The sequence below is a fragment of the Mastomys coucha genome, unplaced genomic scaffold (assembly GCF_008632895.1).
Source record: "Mastomys coucha isolate ucsf_1 unplaced genomic scaffold, UCSF_Mcou_1 pScaffold6, whole genome shotgun sequence".
Taxonomy (NCBI): domain Eukaryota; kingdom Metazoa; phylum Chordata; class Mammalia; order Rodentia; family Muridae; genus Mastomys; species Mastomys coucha.
This window is the reverse complement of record NW_022196912.1, coordinates 98,798,020-98,821,214: the sequence shown is the minus strand read 5'-3', so window position 1 is coordinate 98,821,214 and position 23,195 is coordinate 98,798,020. Positions and strand designations below refer to the sequence as shown.

General features: G+C 40.5%; 1 protein-coding gene across 9 annotated transcripts in view; it reads left to right on the top strand.

The window, feature by feature from the left end:
* The window catches only part of Numb (NUMB endocytic adaptor protein), a 118,875-nt gene that overhangs the window by 88,618 nt on the left and 7,062 nt on the right, over positions 1-23,195 (top strand). For 5 of the 9 annotated variants that reach the window (XM_031357197.1, XM_031357190.1, XM_031357192.1 and 2 more), the window contains 5 exons: positions 2,362-2,394; positions 13,382-13,456; positions 16,146-16,286; positions 20,334-20,538; positions 22,811-23,104. In XM_031357197.1, coding sequence (XP_031213057.1) covers positions 2,362-2,394; positions 13,382-13,456; positions 16,146-16,286; positions 20,334-20,538; positions 22,811-23,104 — 748 coding nt within the window. The remainder of the gene's footprint in view (positions 1-2,361; positions 2,395-13,381; positions 13,457-16,145; positions 16,287-20,333; positions 20,539-22,810; positions 23,105-23,195) is intronic. The other 4 variants (XM_031357199.1, XM_031357198.1, XM_031357195.1 and 1 more) reach the window with 1 other exon arrangement.

The window sequence follows — 23,195 nt, the reverse complement described above, 5'->3', positions numbered from 1 at the left end:
TAGTTTTCAAAATGTGTTCCTCGGACCACATCTTACCCTTATGTACATAAAGTGACAATTATTTTTAACTAATTTATTTTGTGACATAATTCACTAATTACTACTACAGAACTTAGAGTGAATAGGATACATTTTAGAAACAGTTGTTGCTTAGTTGTATTGCCTGTATGTAACAGGGTGATGAATATTGTCACATAGCAGTGAGTTCTATAATTATTATATAATGCTTTGCCTTGCTTCACTGTAATCCAAAATGCCTTTTATTGTAAAATTATTTCACTCCACTGTCTTCTGAATCAATCTCAATCTCTCTCTCTCTCTCTCTCTCTCTCTCTGTCTCTCTCTCTCTCTCTCTCTCTCTCTCTCTCTCTCTCTCTGTCTCCCCTCCCCTTGGGTTTAGATTCATTTCATTGTATAAGTAGTTCTAGTATGTTGGGTTTTTTATTCAGTATTTGATATATTTGTTTTAATATATGTTCTTATTTTAGCAGGTAAAAGAATCATAACTTGTTTTTAAAAGAACATTAATATTCTCTAATCCAATATCTGTCTTTTATGCATTTTGCATGTCACCTTTTTTCCTTTAACATCTGGGGTCTTTTATAAGAAAAAGAAAAAAATCCTGTCTTTAACAAGCACTTTTCTAGGAGCTGGATTAAATATTAACTTACCTTCCCACTCTGTGAGAATGGTGAATCTATAACTTTGGCTGCCTCCTTGAAAGCTGATCCTTACTCATAGTCTAACAAAACTAGGGCCACCAAACTTGGCAGCAGAAATAATTTTAGTCTTGCTGCAAAGCTACCTGGATCACATGATTATTTTTCCAGCTTCAGTTTAGAGTATCTTGTGGAAATATTTGATGCCATCTGTGACTTTCAAGACCTGGGGGAAAACATTCTAGTGTTTGAAAGCACTGAATGAGCTTATGAACTCATTTTTCACCATAGTTGTCTTTTACTAGACATTTTTGCAGCAACAAAAGTTGATTATAAAAAGTAAAGGATTAAGAGTATAACTCAGCCCTAAGAAGGAAATATAAAACTGGGTTGGGAGAATTTAAACTTATCTACTTTGCATAGGTTCTTCAAATTTTACTTAATAATCAGCTTGTGTAAATGATACTTAAAATTTGATGGTAGGGCTGCTTGTGGTGGTGAGCCCTTTTAATTCCAGCACTAAGAATGCAGAGGCCTCTGTAAGGTTCAGGCCAACCTGGTCTATAGAGTGAGTTCCAGGCTACATAGTAAGACTGTCTCAACATAACAAAATAAATTGGTGGTAGGACCATAGATTGTTATGGCTTCTTTCTCTTGATAGTTGATAATTGTATGGTTATATCAATGCAAGAGTCTTTACTTTAAAAGAACAGTTAAAAAGTAAACAGAACCCTGTTTCTTGTTCCATTTGTGACCCATGAATATAGTTTGGTTCTCAATTTTTTTTTCTGTGCCCCAGTGTAAACATTAGCTTTAGATCCTTCATAAATGACTTCTTTTCACCTGGAGTAGGTCCTGTTCTTTATCTCTGTGCATGTAGAATTGATGAGCACATTATATGCAGACTGATGCTAATAGATGGGAACACCTGTGATGAAGCTTGCTTCCTGACTTAGAAAGGGCATGGCAAGAACTGTTGATGTGTGCTCTTGATTTAACTTTATAGGTTGTTTTTGTTATGTTTGCATTGCCAGGTCAGACTCAGCCTTAAACATAGTGATTGGGAAGTATGCTTTACCAGCAAGTTGGGTTGTTTGCTTTTGATCTGGAATCTCACTGTGAAGGCCAGGCTGACCTGGAGCAGCTTCTCAGGCTCCTTTTTTATTTTCATTTAAGAGGCAAGCTTTTACTATGATATCAAGGCTGACCCTAACCTCCTGGGCTCAGCAGGCCCTGTCTCGGCCTCCAAAGGAGATAGGATGATGGGCACATGCCACCACAATGACTACCATTGATTTTAAGTAGCAAAATGTATGTAGAACTAACCTTTTATTTGTTAGGATGAATTTTAAATGCAACATCATGCCCAATTAGTATATCCTAGTCTTTTCCTCTGCTGCCAAATTTGGATAATCTCTGTTGGAAAAATAGAGATTACTAAATTGAGTAGTTGTACTGCATGAATATCGGCTCTGAGTTCCTCTCTTCCCTTGGATTCCTAGGTCATGCAGTGTGTCCCCTGCATTTTCACGCACCTTTCCTTTTCCCCTGTCACTCCTGGGATGGATAACTCTATAAAACTCATCCCCACCCCTTCTCCCATTTTTCCTTCTCTTCTACTTCTGTATGTCTTAATTGATATGAAACCTGGGACATTTAGCCTATATAATAATAGCACTCGACTTGTCCCCTGTTCCTCCAGGAAAGGAAGTTCTTCAAAGGCTTCTTTGGAAAAGTAAGTTTAATGCCATGATTGTGCTTGTTCATATAAGGAGTTACACCCCAGTACAGCACTGACTTGCCAAACGAATAAAACCTTCATTTCTTTACAAAACAGAAATAGATCTGACTATATATAAAAATTAATGAATTAGTTGCTGTTTATGGTATTACCTGTTTTTCTTTTGATACTAAATCTCATTTCTAGGAAAACCCAATAAATGAATCAAGTAAGTTATTTTAATGATATCTTTAACATCTGCTATTAGGTAAATACTATGTGATCTTTCAAAACTGTTTTGTTAGTATATTATCTATATTTTTTAACAGGTAGATTTTAATTAGGGCCCAAAACTGACAGAAGTAGAAAGAAAATTAGATTCAAGTAAAAATTTAAGGTACCCCAAAATTTATATTCAATATTATTTTTTAATCTAAGTTAAATTTCAAGGGACTAAATTGTGAAAGTACGTAAACTTACCTTTGAAAATTCTGCTGTGATCTTTAACCTGTATTGCTGATCTAGAAAAATATGTTGTAATTAATAGTCTACCAAAATCTGCTGCATAGATTTTGCTCTTTTTATAGGTACCCTTATCCTTTTCTAGTGACGCTTGTTCACTGCTCAGATCCTCACAAGTACCGGGGCTGGGATGTCCCTTAGTGGTAGAGTGTTTGCCCAGCATTAGCATGCATAAGGCCCACAGTTCTGTCTCCAACACAGAGAACAAAATAAGAGGCTAGAGAAATTGCCCAGTGTTAAAAATGCTTGCTGCTCTTATAGTGGACCTGAGTTTAGTTCCTAGTACCCACTCGGGTTGCTCACAACCAATGTCACAAGCCAACTTAATCTCAGATTCTAACTGCTACAATGCTAAATTTATATGACATATGAAAAACATGAATCATTTTAATCTTTAAATAACATTTATATAGTGAGGAAGCTGAGATTTCAGAGTTCAGATGGCTTCCTTAATTCTAGATCCAATAAGTGGTAGGAGCTTGGATTTGAACCTTGATAATCTGTCTCCAGAGTCAGTACTCTTAAACATTGTGCTATACAATCACTTTTGTTTATAAGTTTTTCTCTTGCAGTGCTGGGGGTCGCACATGCCAGGCCAATGCTCCTGTGAACTGTATACATAGCCTTTTTTTACTTTCTATTTTGAGGCATGATCTTATTAATTTGATGGCCTGAATTTAGTGATGCTCCTCCTACCTCAGCTTCATAAATAGCTGGGAATATAGGCCTGTGTTTCCAGGCTTCAATTCTCCTGGAGTGGGGAAGTTGGAAGGGGGCTATTATTTTGGGGTTTTAAGACAGGGTCTCTTACGTCCTAGGATGGCCTAGAATTGCTTTCTAGCTCAAGACCACCTGAACCTCTAATTCCCCTGCCTCTGGAAGTGCTGGGGTTACTGAAGGGAGCATACCTCTGTCTAGTGCCACAAAGACTCAATTCACGCATGTTAGGCAAGCACTCCACCTACTGAGCTACATCCCTAGCCATTCAACTTTCATTTTAAAGAGTAATAGTTGTCTTTGAATTTTATTTCTAGTAAATTACTTTTTTGTTATAGTTTTTCAAGAACTATTTTTCCCCAGTAGTTTAAGGTAGCTTGTGGAACCCAGGGCCTGGAGCATGAGAAGCAAGTACTTTGTCACTGAGCTTGAGCTATCTCTCTGTGCCTCTCCCTTTTCCCTCTCCCTTTGTCTGAGATAGCATCTTGTTAGTTAATCAGGCAATCCTTAAATACCTGAGAGTCTAGTCTTCCACTCAATGATGTTCTTGCCTTCTGCACATCACCATGACTGACCCTAACACTTCATTTTAACCTAGAGATTTTTCTTTGTTTGCTTATTGATACTGGGTCTCTGTTATGTAGTTCTGGCTGCCCTGGAATTTGCTATTTAGTTCAGGCTGGTCTTAAATTCACAGATCCACCTGCTGCTGCTTTCTGAGTTCTGGAATTAAAGCACTGTACCATCACACTCAGCTTATTTGGAGATCTTCTTAATAGTGACCAGATGTTGTACACACCTGTAATTCTAGTACTTTGAGAGACTGGGGCAGGAGAATTGCTGTATGTTTAAGCCCAGCCTGGGCCATGTAGTAAGTTCTGGACTAGCTACTACTACAACAGTAAGACACAGCTTCAAAAATAAAACAAATCACTCAGCCAGTCCTACTAGTGACTTTTACTCCCACAGTACTTTCTTAAAAACACTAAGCATTTTTAACTTGATGACCATGAACATACATGACTGTATGAATTGTTTTCATGGGCTAGCAAGATGGCTCAGCAGTTAAGAGAGCTTGTACTTTCAAGGACCTGGGCTCACTTCCCTGCACCCAAATCATAGCTTATAACTATCTGTAACTCCAGTTCCACAGGATCTGACACCCTCTTATGGCCTCTGTAGATACTATAGATACTGTCATCCGGTACACAGACATATATGTAAGCAAAACACTCAATGTGCATTAAGTAAAAATAAACCTTCCAAGTTTTTTAGTGCTTTTTGAGGCCATCCTGGTCTATATGGCAAGTTCCAGGACAGCCAAAGCTATATACTAGACTCTGCCTCTAAATAAATAAAGACACCATGTCTATGTTATGGGGGGCCTTTTTAGGTGTCTTAATTAGGGTTCCATTGCTGTGAACAGACACCACAACCAAGGTAACTCTTATAAAGAATGACATTTAATTGAGGCTGGCTTGCAGATTCAGAGCTTCAGTCCATTATCATCATGGCAGGAAGTATGGCAGCGTCCAGGCAGACATGGTGCTTGGAGAAGGAACTGAGAGTTCTACATCTTCATCCAAAGGAAACCAGGAGCAGCCTGCTGTCTTCCAGCAGCTAGGAGGAGGGTCTGAAAGCCCACCCCACAGTGACACACTTCCTCCAACAAGGCCACACCTACTCCAACAAGGCCACACCTCCTAATAGGGCCAAGCATATTCAGACCACACCAGCTGCTATCATTCTTTCTTTCCCCAGTAGGGGAAATAGGATAGCATGAGAAGACTTGATATGTTGAGTTTGCTAGTAGGCTGTTGTTTAGCAAAAGCCAAAAATTAATGTTTTCAACTTTTTTGTTACATGTAGTGTGTGTGTGTGTGTGTGTGTGTGTTCGCCCGCATGCGCTTGTACCATGAGGCACTGTCAGAATACAGTTGCCCTTCTATTACATGGGCCCCAGAAATGGAACCTAGGTCATCAGGCCTGGCAGCAAGTGCCTTAGTCTGCTAAGCCATCTCAGTGGCCCTAAAAATGAAGAATCTTATACATTAGCATTTGAGGGGCCAGGCATGTTGGCACACAGGTAATCCTATCTGTTCAGGAGACTAAGGTAGAATAATTGAAAAATTGGCAGTTTAGCAAGACCTTGACTCATGCTGAAAATGGAAGTAGGCAGTGTGGGTATAGCCCAGGGTAGAGCACTTGTCTAGCATGTGTAAGGCCTAGGTTCAATCCCCCAAGAATACACACGATGGTAGGAGAGATAGTACTATGAAAACACTTTTAATTCTGGCATGTGAAGGTGGAGGAAGAAGAATCAGGAGTTAAAGGCTCATCTACATATTAACTCTGAGACTAGCTAACCTGTCTCAAAAAACAGTACAAGTGGCAGGTGGTAAGAAGTTTTTGTTAGTACATCTCTTCATAAATTTTATGCTGTCTAGTCTTCGAGTCTGTATGATTTAATATTCCATGATAAAGAGAACAATAGTAAATTTTTCCACCACACACTTACATAAAAGTACATGAAAGCAGTTAGTCTTGATTTTGAAAGCAGTTAGTCATAGCCAAGAAACCACCTTCTTCTTCCCCAATTTCATGTCTTGATCCAGCCACTCTTGCTTGCCTCCAGAAACTCCAGTAATAAAATCATACACATCTGATGGGTTACACACTTGTACTCTGAGCAAAAGGAAAGGAAAAGGAAAAGGAGGGGAGGGGAGAAAAAGGAAAGGAGGGGAGACTACACCTGAGCTTAACTTCTTCCAAACTAGCTAACTGCTCTCTGTGGTCCCTAATATACTCAGCTTTTGAGAGATACGATCGTCTATTAGTGTAGCTGCCATGTTAAACAAATACTCAAGTCAGCTTTAGTATATAAAACATATTAGGTAATGTACCCTCTTTCCTAACAAAGGTTTATAAGACATCTTGATTTTCATAGCACAGTTACTCTCTTGTTTTTAGGTAACTTTTATACTTCTTTGTTTTCCTTAAACTTGAGAGTTTCAGAATAGCAGAGCTTACATAGCGAGAAAAAAAAAAACCTAAAAACCCAAAAACTTCCTTTTGGTAGGGCACGATGACCGCTTGCATTCTCTCCCCTCAGCCTGGGTGCTGGAATTGACCAGCACGTCCTCCATGTCCAGCTTCCAACTTTCTTACGCTCTTACTCCAGTTCCTCCTTCCTCAGTAGTTCTTGCTCCAGTAGATTGCCCTAAAGATCAGACCTTCTTTAAGAAGAGTGTTTCAGTGTCTTTAGCTCTGCCATCTAGTTGTCTGTGGGTCTCGTTTAATGCCAGCCACTGTCTTGGCCTCTGGCTTTTCACTAACGCTGCTCCTTTCAATGAGTGTCACCCTCATCCCAGACTGTTCTCAACACTTGGCATGGTCTGACTCTCCTTGAAACAGTGTTCATCTGGGTTATAGAGAATCGTATGCTCCTAACTTTTCTTAAATCTCTGCCTACTTACTTAATTGTGGTTTGTCTCTGCATGTAACTCTCAGTAGAAGATGTCACCCAGTATTGTGTTATGCCTGGTATTCTGACCTTTGTACTGATTTTTCTGTCATAGAAATGGTATAGCATAGGAATCCAAGACAGGCTCAGCATCTCACTCTCAGAAATTCGAACACCGAGTCAGTGCCTTCAAGGCCTTTTTCTTCAATTTTTAAATAAAATTTAAAACAACAGCTGAATCCAAGTTCCCTGTGGGAAAAGGTCTCTTATTTATTATTACAAGGCACATTGCACAATGATTTCCTAACTAACATGTCATTCTTACTCTGTGGTGACTGAGTTATCTCTGAGTGTAGGTGATGCTTCTGGGAACTTGAGAGCTGTGCCACATTTGCTTCCTGGGGTCTTCATTGCATCTCTTTCCTTTGGCTTACATGAAAACACTGTGTACCCTGTTAACCTTCAGCTCTCTAGAGCTGAGCTTTAACCTAATCTATCTTGGCTCCGAAACTATCTATTCTGTTTATGGCAATGTGTTCTTATCTCATTTAGTAATCTTGGGAATCATAGAATTTTAGATTTAGACAAAACCCTAAGATGTGAGTCACAGTCTAAAATATTGGATAGGTTATAAATATAGGGGGTTGGGTAGAATAATGAATTATCTTCCAAAAAATTCAGCTAATGACTACATTCTAGAAAAATCTTCAGAACATAGCCCACCATATTTGTCAGTTTGTCATTTTGAAAATCAAGTTTTATTTTAAGGAGACCATGCCCTTGAGGAGTTGCTATGCAGAGTCTATGACTGAAAATGCCTTCACAGAGAAAGTGCCAATCCCTGATTTAAACAGTGTAAAAACCATTCCTGTAAGTGTAACTCGTTTCTTCCAGCTTAGCATCAGTGTGTCAAATGAAAGCAATGGAAGGCTCCTCTAGTCTACAAAGGTTGAAGTTATTTCTGCTTAGTCACTCCGAAGGACTAGGGATAAAGCTCAGTTAGCAAAGTGCTTGATTGTCATGCATGAGACTGAGTCCCAGCACTCCATCCTGTAATTCCAGAAGGTTAAGGCAGGAGAATCACAGGCTCAAGGCCAGCTGCTACTTAGAGAGTTCAAGAGTAGCAAGACCCTGTCTCCAAAACAGACAAACTAGATTTACAAAGTTCTCCTGCAAGCAGCAGGTCTCACAGTGGCTTTAGTATCTGTAGTTGACTCACTGCCTGCAGTAGTTTTCTTCAATGTCAGAGACTGCTTAGTAGCCACATGGGTTTAGATTAACACAGAGTTAAGGCCAGCCTAGACTACATAGTAAAACGTTGTCTTAAAAAAAAGAAAGGAAAAGAAAAGAAATTAAAATTTAAAAGATTTACTCATAATAGAAGAAATTTAAAGCAGACATTAGTTTTTTTTTAATTTCAAGGTGGGTATTTAGCAAGTAAAGTGGCTAGTAGTTTTCACTAGTCATTTTTCATTCAAAGGTTAGCTTGATCCTTCTGCTTAGTTTTTAGTAAATTCTAAGTTGCTGAAATTCTGTCTGTATTAGGTCCATTTTCTTTCTTTGGAAAATAGTCAAGTTTAATCTTTAGTCTTTTTTTTAATCTTTAGTATGAAATGCTTGATAGCAGCATTAGCCAGTATGAATTTTACCTGTAACCTTGAAATGATTACCAAGTCAGAATGTGTTGTAACAACAGTAATGAATTTATTCTTAATTTCTCACATGTACAGTACCACTCCCACAGTTTTATTAGTGTCTAAATTATGCGCCTTTTGGAGGAAGTATTTCTACCACAAGCAAGCCCTCCATTTCATGCTCACTCTGAATTACCTTTTTTTATTAGTAGGTTTTGTTATTTGACAACATCATATAATGCATTCTGGTTACTCTTTCCCAGCCTCACTACTGCCCTCCCACTCCCAGCCCCTGCCCCACTTCTTTCTTACAGATCTCTTTCCACAGTCACAACTCTTTGTCTTGTTTTGTGTCCCACAGGACCATCTGTGTGGTCCCGGGTTTAGAACTGTCCATAGGAGCCTGATGGGCTCACTAGTGGGTTCATAGCTGGACACTCCCTCTCCCAGAATCCCATTGTCTTATTTATAATACATTACTATAATTTTTTGTTTCCATAACCATAAAGTTGAGCCAAGAGTGAATTTTAGAAAATCTCTGAATATTATAAGGAATCTATCAAGGAGAACAACTCTAAAGTGACTTATTTTCCCCCACCTTTTGCTATCTGTTGCTTCAAATGCTAAATACTAAAGTTTGCAGTAGTATAGTGTGATGAATGATGAATCTACAGTGAACATGCTAAGAACTTTCTAGGCCATTTACAGCTGTTTCTGTCATTGGATAGCTGCCTTCTCTATTCCCTATAGCAGATATTTAGCAAATTCTTTGAACATAAAAAGGAAAAACTAATGTCCTTAACTTAGTATACCTGAAAGCACAACTTTAAAAGAAGTTAGCAGTAGCAGTAAAATAGTGGTGGTAGGTGGCTACCATGTTACCTTTTTACCTTTTTAAAAAGTCCAGGTACTGTATATAGTCTCTAATCCTTTTAACACATGTGCCTATATGTTGCACATGAAGAATAGAAACTATATCCCTTGCTTAGCTTTTAAATAGTAGCACTGAATCCAGACTTGTTCTGTGTTTCTACAATAACTAGCAAGTGCATGCTAATTTTTCACAATCTTCTAGACATCCGTTGTCCCTTTGTCATCTGCCCCCTTCTTTGCCCTGTATGTAACTCTCCATTTTATGCAAAACCTTTTTTTTTTTTTAAAGCATAGTCTTGCTGTGGACACCTCCTACCTTAACCTGTTTAGTGTTCGATTACAAGCAGTCAGCACCACATCTAGCCTTAAATAAAGCCTGTTGTTGTCATAGTTGTTTGTTTGGAGACAAAGAGAGCTGCTTTCTAGACTAGGCTAGCCTTGGACTCACCCACCTGCTTCTGCTTGTCAGGTGCTGGGCTCAAAGGTGTGTGCCACCACACTCAGTTAATAAAGCTTTTTAAAGAGTGTATTTTATGTTCATAGAATCTTTTTACCTTTCATTTACTTCTCGGCTTGTTCTGATCTAACTTCCACTTCACTACCAGTCAGGTCCTCCAGAGAAGCCAACTTGATGATAGGTGAACATGGGTGCACATGCATGTGTGTGAGATAGAGTATTTTAAGAGTTGGCTCATGAGTTTATGCATGTGGCAAGTAGGATAGCAGGCTGGAAACTCAAACAATATTCCTGTGTTACAGATCAAGGTAGGCTTTCTTTCTCAACTGATTATACAAGACCTGAACTGTTAAAGCTAATATCCTTTTCCTAAAGTCAGTTGTTATTTTTGTATTTATAGCCCTGGCTGTCCTGGAACTCACTCTGTAGACCAGGCTGGCCTTGCACTCACATAGATCCACCTGCCTCTGCCTCCCAAGTGGTGGGATTAAAGGCGTGCTCCACCACCACCACCACCACCTGGCCAAAATCAAGTGCTCTTAACCACTAAGCCATCTCTCCTGGCCTTGTTTGTTTTTTAAGATAAAGTCTTCCTTAATTGGGCTGGCCTGGAATTCATTATGTAATCCATCTCACTCCAACACATGATCTTCTTGCCTTAGCCTCCTGAGTGCTGGAATTACTGGCATGCCTAGCCACAGCAACCTTTAGACTAGTGTTTGACTTAAGAAAACAGTATACCACCATGCCTGGACCTAAGCTTTTCTTTACCTGGAACTTACTCTGTACCAGCCCAGCCTTGTCTAGATGTCTGTGCATAAGTCTATGCCTGAAAATACAATGTCTGTGGTTGCCTCTGTCTTCTGAGATTAAAGGCATGTACCTTTGTGCCTAGACCTAAGCTTTTCATTCCAGATATAGTCAAGTTGACAACTGAGAATAGCTGTCACAACCCATCCCTTGTCAATTTGACATAAATCATATCTCCTTATGTACAAATGAAAACAATAACAAGTCATTTTAATGACTGTGTATTCAGTTGTCTGCTGAACCCCACATAGCTGGATGCCCGACAGACAACTTAGACTTTCTGAAATGTCCTCTATTTTGTATTTCTTTTCTATCTTAGCCAGAGCGGCTTTTTCACTCAGTGACACAAGACAGGAACCTATCCCCTGCCCTGTTCTGTGCAAACTACCTTTGCAGTCTCAGCCAAGATAGCTCCATACTGATTCTCTCCTGCTTAGAGTCCTGCTTGTAGATCTCTGTCTGACCTCATGGACACTGCTGCAAAGTGATGTTTTAAAATGCAAATCCAGGGGCTGGATAAATGACTGAGTTAAGAGCATTGCTGCTTTTCCAGAGGAACCAAGTTCAGTCCTCAGTCCCCACTTCAGGCAGCTCATAACTGCCTATACCTGGCACTCAGAGGAAGCAAACCCGCCTTCTGACATCCACAGACATTGCACTCACAGGCACAGACCTATGCATAAACATACAGAGCAATTAAAAATAAGAACTTTTTTAAAATGCAAACCTAGCACTGGTGAAATAACTTAGTGTTTGGTCAAGGCCCTTGCTGCCACGCCTGATGGCCTGAGTTTAACTCCAGGATGACACCGACTCCAGTGAGTCTTCTGACTGTGCACATGCAATCAGATGTGATAAATGAGAACAGAAATACAAATCAGCTGTTGTGTTTAATTCTTTCAGTAGCTTTCAGTTGCCCATAGAATTAAGATCCAGTTCCCTAGAAGGTGTATGAGGCCTTTCCTCCTAGTTTTCTCCTGTTCCTTCAAGCCCAGTCTACTTTCAACCTGTACTGAGATATTTTCAGGGTCCCAGACTTCTGTGCCTTTTGCCTTGATGGTATGTGTTCTTGGAGTATTGCTTTTCATGCTCTGTGAGGTGGTCTTGTATTTGCAGTGGCTAAAAAGTTTCAGATACTCACCCAGTGTATGGTGGTGGCAGTGGAGCCACCCAGCCTGGAGTGGGTCCTAGCGGCTTTTTAAACTAATGGCATGATTCCACAACCAGGATTCCTGGACTTGGGGACATGGAGAGGAGAGTAGCAGTTCTGTTGTTCCTGGTCCTTCTAGAAGCTGCTGTTCCAAATTTAGGACCAGATTCCTTTTGGTCTATACTTCAATACAATCTGATATCCACCCTCAACCTTCATTTGTTTTAATTTACTTATATTCACAGGCAAGTTTAAAAAGGACATCAAGTACCATTGCATTCCCTCAAAGAAGAAATAAATTATCAGCTTGTTCAAAATGATTCTTGTTTGCCAGCCAAAACAAAAAACAAAAAAACAAAAACAAAAAAAAAAACAAAAAAGCCATGGTGGTGTACACTTTTAATACCAGCACTCAGGAGGCAGAGGCAGACAGATCTCTGAATTTGAGGCCAGTCTGTTCTATACATTGAGTTCCAGGACAGCTAGTGTTATACAGAAACCCTGTCTCAAAAAACAAATAAAACCAACTCTTATCTTAGCTGTAATTTTTAAATCTTCCTATGACCTCAGAATGTTTCCCTGCATTTAATGTCAAATTAAAAACTTGGCTAAATTGGGGCTGGAGCAATGGCTCAGCAGTTCCTGAGTTGAATTCCCAACACCCACAGGACTGTGCACAACTGTCTGTAACTCTCATCCCATGGGATCCCATTCCATTTTCTGGTGTGTGCAGATATACATGCAGACAAAACATCCTTATACATAAAATACATAAATAATTATTTTTAAAAAATCTAAGCTAAATAAATCATTGTTAATGTTGAGGAGATAAATAATTACTTTTTAAGGATTGTTCATAGAATAATTATGGAGTTTTTTGTCATTTTTAACTGAAAATTTCAGGTGATAAAGGGCCACACCAGTTTTCAGAGGATAGCAGAATGGCTCTGAGCTGATTGAGATCTATCTGTCACTCTCTGTCCCTGCAGGTCTCCTTGTGGTGTAACTCCTTATGTATTTATTATTACCAGACTCTTAGTTCTCTCCGCTGAGTTTTTAAATGGGTGAAGACTCCAGTTGTGAGTTCTTTGCCTTTTCTGGAATGTGTTACCTTGGTTTTACTTTCATCTGTCTCTTCTCCCTTACTTAGTTTATCTTACGATTTTGTGTTGTACTTCTGAAGTAATAGCTTTGGCTTGTTTTTTCCTGAATGTCTCTGCGATTTGGTTTTGAGTATCTGGCTTTGGGCATCTCCTGAAGCTGGACTTTCTCTCTCCGTGACTTTTGGAAGATAGAAATCTGTATTTTCTGAGTTTTGTTTTCTTTTTAATATTATGTATGTGTGTGTCTCCTCCCTCCCCCTTCTCTTTTAAAAGACGGGAAAGAAAGCAGTGAAGGCCGTGCTGTGGGTGTCAGCGGATGGGCTCAGAGTTGTGGATGAGAAAACTAAGGTAAGAGTTTTGTGAGTTTAAATGCTACTTCTCATGTGACTTATCTCTAGTGATAAAATGTCACTAAGTGTTGTAGTAGTTCTATAATATCCTGCCACTGTGTCCAAAGTACAGCCTCTGAGAGACTGTTTTAATGTCCAGGAAACTAATTTAGTAAATCATTTACTTTATGAACATAATCTCTCAGCATTTTGTTCTACCTGATGTAGCATATATTTTATGTACCAAGCATTAATATTTAATCTAAGATGTGAGTTCTATTTTTGTTCAATGTTTACTTTTTTTCAGATCCTTGAATATAAAAGGTGATGTCTCTTTTACTGTAATGTTTTTAGGCCACATGTTAAATTTGCCCTTGTTCCTTAAGGAAGTGCCTTACAGAAGGCTGAATGAGTCAGTCAGCTCCTAAAATCCCTGAAAGCTCAAGGGGGTGGGGGGTGGTGGTGAAGGGTTCAGCACAAGAGGGGAGGTTCGCTGTAGGTTCACAGGGTAATCTGGGTAGCACCCTGCATTTGAGAGGAAGGGACCCTAAATGCCCAAGATAATGTGTGGTCAATTAATTATTAATACATTTTCTTAAGACCTAAAGTCAGGAAATGCTTTTAACCAGAAGTTAATTTGGATAGAGTTATGTGAATCACCAACAGGTGTGACGAGCAGTTTAATGATTCTTAAATGGCTTAATATAGCAACATTTCAGACCTTTGACCTTTTTTAAGCTAAAAATATTTATAGGCTTAAATTTAACACATTTTTAAGCAGTAGAGATTTTAAGTATATTTTTAAACGTGTATTCTTTTAATACTTTTTTGGATGAAATTTATTTTTGAAAAAAGGTCTTGCCTGGGGCAAGAGAAGATGGCTCAGTGGTTAAGAGCACTGACTGCTCTTCCTGAGGTCCTGAATTCAATTCCCAGCAATCCCATGGTGGCTCACAGCCATCTGTAATTGGATCTGACACCTTCTTCTGGTGTGTCTAAAGACAGCTACAGTGTACTCATATAAATAAAATAAATAAATCTTAAAAAGAAAGACAAAAGAAGAAAGAAAGAAAGAGAGAGAGAAAGAAAGGAAGGAAGAAGGATAGCTCAGTCAATCTTGCTGAGTTTGATCTAACAATTCCCCTGCATCAGCCTCCCAAGTGCTGGGATAACAGGCTTGTGCCACCTCAAGCAAATTTGTCATTTTCATGGCTATGTATTTGTTTTTCACTGTATTTGGAAACTGATGTGCCCTCTGGTGGTTGCTTTTTTAGAACGTACATTTATGAATTTCGTTCTTTCCATGTTGACTGATAAGTTACTGGTGGATGGGTTAGTTGAGTTGGGGAGGGGAGGGGGATGGTCTCTCTGTGTAGCCCGGTCTCTCTCGTCTTGTGTTCACTATGCAACAACCCAGTTTGGCCTTGAATGTGCATCAGTTCTCTTGGCCTAGCCTCCCAAGTTCTGGGGTTGCAGGCGTGAGCCACCATGAGCACTGTAATTGGCAGTTTATCACTATTGGATCCATTTTCCCACCTTTATATTTTACCCATTATCAAGGATTAATACAGTGTTGGAATTAGCACTTGTAACAAGATCATGCCATGATCTGCACAAATTAGTATAAATATAGAAGTCTGAACTTCAGGTCCTTTTCTTTGAGCAAGAAACTGTGTTGTGGTGATGCACCAGTCTCTAGCAAACAAAGAAATGGAAACTGTGATTCATTCTCACAGGGAAAACTGAGACACAGCCCAAAATAATCTAGCAGAAACAGACAGAATTTGTAAAGCAGGGGCTGGAGAGAGGCTCATTGGTTAAGAGCACTGACTGCTCTCCTGAGTTCAAATCCCAGCAACCACATGGTAGCTCACAACCATCCGCAATGAGATCTGATGCCTTCTTCTGGTGTGTCTGAAGACAGCTACAGGGTACTTATGTATAATAATAAGTAAATCTTAAAAAAAAAAAAAAAAAAAAGAAGAACTTGTAAAGTGGGCACTAAGATTACACTGAGGTATATGAAGGAAAAAAGGCTACCATTGAATAAACAGCTAGATAATCTCAGAAGTTCTGGGGGAAAAAAGCAAATAAAAATTTTAGGACTGGGCATGGTGGTATATGCCATTAATCCCAATTCAGGAGGCAGAACCAGAAGGATCTCTGAGTTCAAGGACAGCTATAGCTACATGGTGAGACTCTATCAAAAAAAAAAAAAAAAAAAAAAAAAAAAGAAGGAAGGAAGGAAGAAGAAAAAAGGAAAGAAGAAAGAAAAAGAGAAAACTCCATCTTAAAGTTAGAATACTTGAACTAAAAACTTTCTACTGGATGGAGACAGTTATTTGAAAGGGGAAAGTATTGAATAATATGTATTATCATTCTGATTTGTATAGTATATAGTGGGAACTCACTATCATATGTTTTTGCTGTATTTGCAAATAAACCAAGAGGATTTGAGCATTTGTTTATGTATGCATACTGTCAAATTGAACATGGCAACTACTGTGGAAGAGCTCTGAACTAGGATCAAATGACACATACATACTTCAGAGTATGGAGATAAAGTTAGGGAACTGTTGGAGCCAAGTGATGCTTCCTACTCAAGCTGCGACTGTGTAGGGATTCTGCATTGTAAAATGAACATCCTGTGCTGCTTCTGAGAAGACCAGATAACCTCATAATCCTTCCCTTGCTTTCCCATTTTCTAGGACCTCATAGTTGACCAGACAATAGAAAAAGTTTCTTTCTGCGCCCCAGATAGGAACTTTGACAGAGCCTTTTCTTACATATGTCGAGATGGCACCACTCGGCGATGGATCTGTCATTGCTTCATGGCTGTCAAAGACACGGTAAGTGCTGCATGGCATATGCTGTCATAAGGACTCTAGCTGAGCTGCTTTCAGCTAGTGTGGCAAAGCAGTTTCCACTACATTCTTATAAGAACATGATGCTAAGGCTTCTTACATAAGTGCCTTTGTTGTAAGATTCGATTGAAGTAATTCACAAGCTTGCTTTGAGCCTGTGAGCTGGAAATCAGAACTCAAAGCCATTGCCTAAGATCTAGAGTCATTAAAGTGAATCAGAGATGCCCTGGTGAGCTCATTGGCTGATACCCTGGTTCATCCCCAGCACCACAAAGAAAGGAAGAAAGCAGAAAGCAAGGGGACTAAGGACTGGAGGTAGAGGATACGAGATGACACGGATACAACATGTCACCGTATTACTGAACTTTTTGAGTTGGAGCTTTTCATCAGTAAAGTGTTTGCAGAGTTTGTTGGGGGTTTTTTTGTTTTTGTTTTTGTTTTATGAGACTAGAGTTTATAGTCAGGCAGTGGGAGCACATACCTTTGATATCGACACTTGAGAGGCAGAGGCAGGCAGATCTTTGTGAGTTTAAGGGCAGCCTGTTCTACAGTTTCAGGACACCAGGACTACACAAGAGAAACCCTGTCTTGAAAAGCAAAAAACAAACAAACAAAAAAATAGATTTTGTGTTCTCTTGATTAGCCAAGTTTGATTCCCAGTAGCACATAGAAAGGATCATGATTCCCCTATAACTCCAGCTGTAGGAGATTCAGTGCCTCTGGCCTTTACACGGGCTACACTCACATGCACATAGCACAGAACAGAAAGGAAGGAAGGATTGGACTATGATAGAAATTAATGTATAGAAATAGATTTTTATTTTGAGACAATCTCCTTGCTCTATAGCCAAAACTGACTTTAAACTTGTTTTTCTACCTTAGCTCCACTAAGTGCTGAAATTATAGGCCTTATGCCTGGATGGAGATTTATTTATATTTATTTTTATTTTTATTTTTTGTGGTGCTGGAGATCAAACCCCAGGACTTGTACCTTCACAAATGGCCTTTCCTGGCCTCTCACAGAGCCAAGCCTCAGCTGCTCTCCATGACCCCTTCATGCCTTCAAAACCAGTACCATCTGAATGATTCCTATACATTACCAAGTCTAGCTGTAGCATGAGGGCTCTAACACACAACTTCATTGTGCCCTCAGAAAATATTTCCCAGAAAATTTCACCTCAGTGATGCTGGTCTCTTCTTAATCACTGCTAATTTCTTAGCTCCACCTAACCAGTATCATTTGTCCCCATAACTCCTTCTATTCTTGACTCTAAAGCCAGAACCATGTGGCCAAACCTGCCAAATTCTGCTACTTGCTGAGACTGGAACCTGGCCCTCTTGTTCATTTGCAAACAGATAATCAATAAACTTATGTGGGTGGGATTTTGCCCCAAGGTCACCACTCCCTTAATTCCACTTAATATTCTTGAACACAGGATTTAGCTCCATCCCATTTCTTGGTGCCCCTTTAATCTTTGAACCTTATATTTTGTATTTTTCCTTTCTAAGCTTTCCATGCTTGATCAAAATGCTCTACAATTTCTTAAGAGTGAACCACAGGACAGAGTCTATGCTAGGCTTTTTTGAGACATCTTTATCAAAGCAATTAATCTGAATCTCTTCACTTTAGCTTCAGGCAACTTCTTCAGACAAGGGCAAAAGCAGCCATATTCTTCACCAAAATTATCACAAGAACATTCTCTAGACAACTTATTAAAATTCTTTTCCTCTGAAACCTCCTGAGCCAGGCCCCCACAGTTCCAATCGCCTTCAGTACCACTGTCTGCCATGCTCCTACTTATATGGCCCATCAAGCCCCACTTAAAGCATCCCACTGTTGTCCTAGTCCAGAGTTCCAAAATCAACATTCCACTGGTCCCTGGTACCAACTTCTTTCTTAGTTAGGGTTTATTGCTGTGAAGAAACATCATGACCAAGACAACTCTTTAATTGGTCAACTCTTTTTTTTTTTTTAAGACTTATTTATTTTATGTGTATGAGTACACTGTAGCTGTACAGATGGCCATGAGCCATCATGTGTGTGGCTGCTGGGAATTGAACACAGGACCTTTGCCAGCCCTGCTCGCTCCAGTTCCGCTTGCTCCAGTGTAATTCACTGTAGCTGTCTTCACAGACGCACCAGAAGAGGGCATCCAATCTCATTACAGGTGGTTGTGAGCCACCATGTGGTTGCTGGGATCCGAACTCAGGACCTTTGGAAGAGCAGTCAGTACTCTTACCCGCTGAGCCATCTCACCAGCCCATAATTGGGCTACTCTTTAATAAAGGACAACATTTTAATTGGGGCTGGCTTATCAGTTCAGTCTATTATCATCATGACAGGAAGCATCACGGCAGGCAGGCAGATATGATGCTGGAGGAGGAGCTGAGAGTTCTACATCTTGACCCAAAGGCAGCCAGGAGGAGATTGTCTTCTGTAGAAAGGTCTGAATCACATTGGCCAAACTTGAGCACATATATGTATGTGCGTGTGATGTATGTATAGGAAACCTCAAAGCCCCACCTCCACAGTGACACACTTCCTCTAACAAAGCTACACCTCCTCTAATAAGATCACACCTCCAATTGTGTCACTTCACATGGGCCACATACTCAAACCACCACAGAAGGCATGGGGGGAAGGCTACTGCTGCCAACGTTAGGAAGGGAAAAAGCACAGTTTTCCTAGTCCCTTTGCTTGTTTGTTTGTTTGTTTGTTTGTTTTCAAGACAGGGTTTCTGAGTGCGTAGCACTGGCTGTCCTGGAACTCACTACCAGGCTGGCCTCGAACCCACAGATCTTCCTGCCTCTGCCTCCTCAGTGCCAGGATTAAAGGCATGCCCACTAGGCTTAGCACTTGAGTCCCTTATAATCTAGAGTTTTAAAGTTTGTAAACTCTCCATCCTTGACTTTTTAGCAGGGTAGTTAAACTCCTGAAATTCCTTACTCTCCAGAGTGGTTTCTTAGAATTGTCTGGTAAATATTCTTGCTATTCCCGTGGAAAAAATGGCTCAGTAATGAAAAGCACATACTGCTTTTGCAGAGAACCCCCTCCTAACCCTAACCCTGACCCTGACCCTGAGTTCTGTCCCCAGCACCCAAGTCAAGTGTAGCCAGTCTTTTACTAGTTTGTGGATTCTTTCTTCTTCCACCCTTCTCTACCTTTCAATCCCCTAACAGTAGATAGGATAGAAAAAAGGATAGAGGAGAAAGGGGGCGATGTTATTGATAGACTACTTCCTGCTGATTTGGGGTGTCGAGTTCCTTGGGGTAAGCTTGATCTTTGCCATCATGATACCTAATTTCTTCTTAACACAGCTACTTAACAAACCATGACCAACAGCAACTAACCATCAGCCCACCTCTCAGGGTTCTAGCATTTATGTACCCTCTGAAAAGTCCCCAGAATTCCACATGTCATGCAATTACAGAAACTGTCTGCAGCTGGCAAAATCACTCCCCTGCTAGAGCATGAGGCAAATCATAGTCATCTGCTGTGGACAATTTGAGGCAGGCCCATATCCCATACTTGGGATTAAAAGTAAAGTACATTCCTGTTTATGTGGGGGATTTGGGGGGTTTTTGTTTGTTTGTTTTTTGTTTTTGGGGTTTTGGTTTTTTTAGGTTCTTTTTGTTTGTTGGTTTTTTGGTTTTTTGGTTTTTTGGTTTTTTGGACAGGGTTTCTCTGTGTAGCCCTGGCTGTCCTGGAACTCACACTGTAGACCAGGCTGGCCTCGAACTCAGAAATCCGCCTGCCTCTGCCTTATTCTCACTTCAGTCAAGCATCTCACAACCTCCTGAAACTTCAGCTCCAGGGTGATCCAACACCTCTGGCCTTTGAGATTATCTGTATTCACGTGAGCAAACACACACACACACAGAGTTAAAAATTAAAGGGAAATTGGAGGCTTTAATGTAAAGTCAGTTTGTTTGGCATGTTAATTTTAAACTGTAATTTACAACAGCTGTGTTTGTATGTACTTCTTTGTGCTGTAACCCACTCTCATAGAGCTTTCAAAACCTGCTCTACAGGGGGAAAGACTGAGCCATGCCGTGGGCTGTGCTTTTGCAGCCTGTTTAGAGCGTAAACAGAAGCGGGAGAAGGAGTGTGGTGTCACTGCTACTTTTGATGCCAGTAGAACCACGTTTACAAGAGAAGGATCATTCCGTGTCACAACTGCCACTGAACAAGCCGAAAGAGAGGAGATCATGAAACAGTTGCAGGATGCCAAGAAAGGTAGAGTGTGTTCTACTTAGTGTGTTTATTTAATGCAGATTTTCTCAACAGTTTATATCTGAAGCTATCAGAGACAAGTTTCCTACAGACAGAAGGCATCTTTGGGATTGCAGATGAAGCTCAGTGATAGAGCATTCCTTCATGTTCAAGGTCCTGGGTTCTATTTTTAGCATTCCCAGACCCTGCCCACACCATACACTCTAAGAGAGATTTCTTAGCAATATATGAAGACCTTAAGGACAAAACTCAAAATCTTACAAAAGTGCCTTCTTTAGACTAACTTAAAAACCATTTATGCTGTCCATTATAGTAAGTTCTGGGGAAGGTGAGAGAGAAGTTGAAGAAACTGCAGAGAAACATCTCTTGTTCCTTGCCCATTCCTGTCCCTGGAACAGATTTAATTCTGATGCACTCTCTCTATGAGACACAAACACCATCAAAGACTTAAGATCTGCGGGAAAGCACAGTCCCAGGGTTTAGGGACACAAAGGGAACACTGGTTATGCTGTAGCCGAGAGCTAATGAGGATACTGTGCCTGTTACAGTGCTAGTGTAATCCTGAGTACTTTAGTCACAGAAGTGGCTTTGGGGTTTGCATCGTGTCTTTGTGTGTGTGTGTGATATGAGAGCTTAAAAGTGTTGGTGGTTTTACATTTGTATGAAAGCTCATATGTGTGTGAGAGTGTGTGGAAGACACAAGTCATCTTTAGTAGTACTACTCTATTCTTCTTTATATAACTTTTTAAATTTTAATTTTTGTTATGGGAGTTTTGCCTGCATGTATATCTGTGTGCCACATGTGTGCCTTGTACCTTCAGAGGCCAGAAAAAAGTGGCAGACTCCCTGGAGCTGGAGATGCAGGTGGTTGTGATCCACTGTGTGGGTGCTTGGAATTGAACCCAGGTCCTCTGAAAGAGCAGCCAGTGCTCTGAATCACTGAGCCATCTCTCCAGCCCCTCCACCTTATTCATAAGACAGAGTCTCTCAGTTCAACCCAGAGCTCACTGATTTGGATAGTCTAACCTGGCTATCTTGCTTTGAGGCTCCCCCTTGTCTCTTTAGTGCTGGAGTCCCAAGTGAACCACCATGCCCCAGAGGGCATTCTCCTGGGTCCTGAGGATCCAAGCTCCAGGTCTCAGACTTGCAGAGAAAGCACTTCCCTTGCTGAGCCATCTCCTCGGCTCTGAACCACAGGTTTTTACTAGATTTATAGTACCAGATACGACCCTCCTCTTTGAAAGGAGCCCAAATCCAATTAAAAAGTAGTTGATTACCCTTGCAATAGACTTCACATTGTTATACCAGTGGGCACATCTTGCCTAGCCAGCCACTATTGCTGCTTCTAGGGTCTGCACCTGGGTAACACTGTATGGCAGTTCCCCCAGAAGCCTACATAGCATCTTGTGCTTTAAAGACTAGATAGCAGGAAGAAAGCCTCCAGCATAATTCTAACTTGATTTCTGTGATCTGTGCCAGATCGTGTGTGTTTGGCAATAGGGTTTGCCATCCAGATGACTCATCATTCTTTTATAGATTAATTTTCATTTTAAATTTGTATACATGGGGAGAGGTTTGTGATATGAAAGTGCAGGTGCCTATGGAGTTGAGAAGAGAGTGTCTGGATCTCCTGGAGCTGGCACAGAATGTTATGAACCACTTGATGTGAGTGCTGGGAACTGAACTTAGGTCCTCAGAAGAGCAGCACATATTCTTCATCACTGGGTCATCTTTGCAGTCCCCACACCATTATTCTCCTAAGGACCTTGTACAAGGACTCCATTGAAGCTGGGTTATCTGTGTTTTAAGATTATTTATGTACACTGGACAGTGGTGGAGCACTTGAAAGGCAGAGGCAGGCAGATCTCTATGAGTTCAAGGCCAGCCTGGTCTATAGAGGAAGGTACAGGACAGCCAGGGCTAAACAGAGAAACTTTGTCTTGAATCCCCCCTCCCAAAAAAAAAAGATGTATTTACTTATTTCATAGGTATTTTGTCTGTTTGTATGTCTGCATACCAGAAGAGGGGATCAGGATCCCATGGTAGTAGTTATTGTTTGCTGTGAGCATTTATGTAGATGCTTGGAATTGTGTCTTAATAGAGGATGAAACAAGGAGGGTATTGTTAAATCGTCATCTGTCAGAATATATTAGATTTGAACATGGGAAAATGGATGAGTTAAAGAATGAGAGGGCTTCTGAGCTCTCAGCTGTGAACTGGGGGTATTTGAAGGTCACTGCTGAGGTCTAAGGTCTTTTTCTTTGGTTTTCTTGAGCTGAGACAGATAAGACAGTTGTTGGTCCATCAGTGGCTCCTGGCAACACTGCTCCATCCCCATCCTCTCCCACCTCTCCTACTCTGGATGCCACTGCCTCTTCAGAGATGAACAATCCTCATGCTATCCCACGCCGGCATGCACCAATTGAACAGCTTGCTCGCCAAGGCTCTTTCCGGGGATTTCCTGCTCTTAGCCAGAAGATGTCACCCTTTAAACGCCAGCTGTCCCTGCGCATCAATGAGTTGCCTTCTACTATGCAGAGGAAGACTGATTTCCCAATGAAAAACACAGGTAATGTGCCGTAGCTCTGTCAGAAGCAACACAAAGCCCTCTAAGTTAGTCGCGCCTGTCTCTCTGAAGCTGTCATAGTGTGTATTTCATA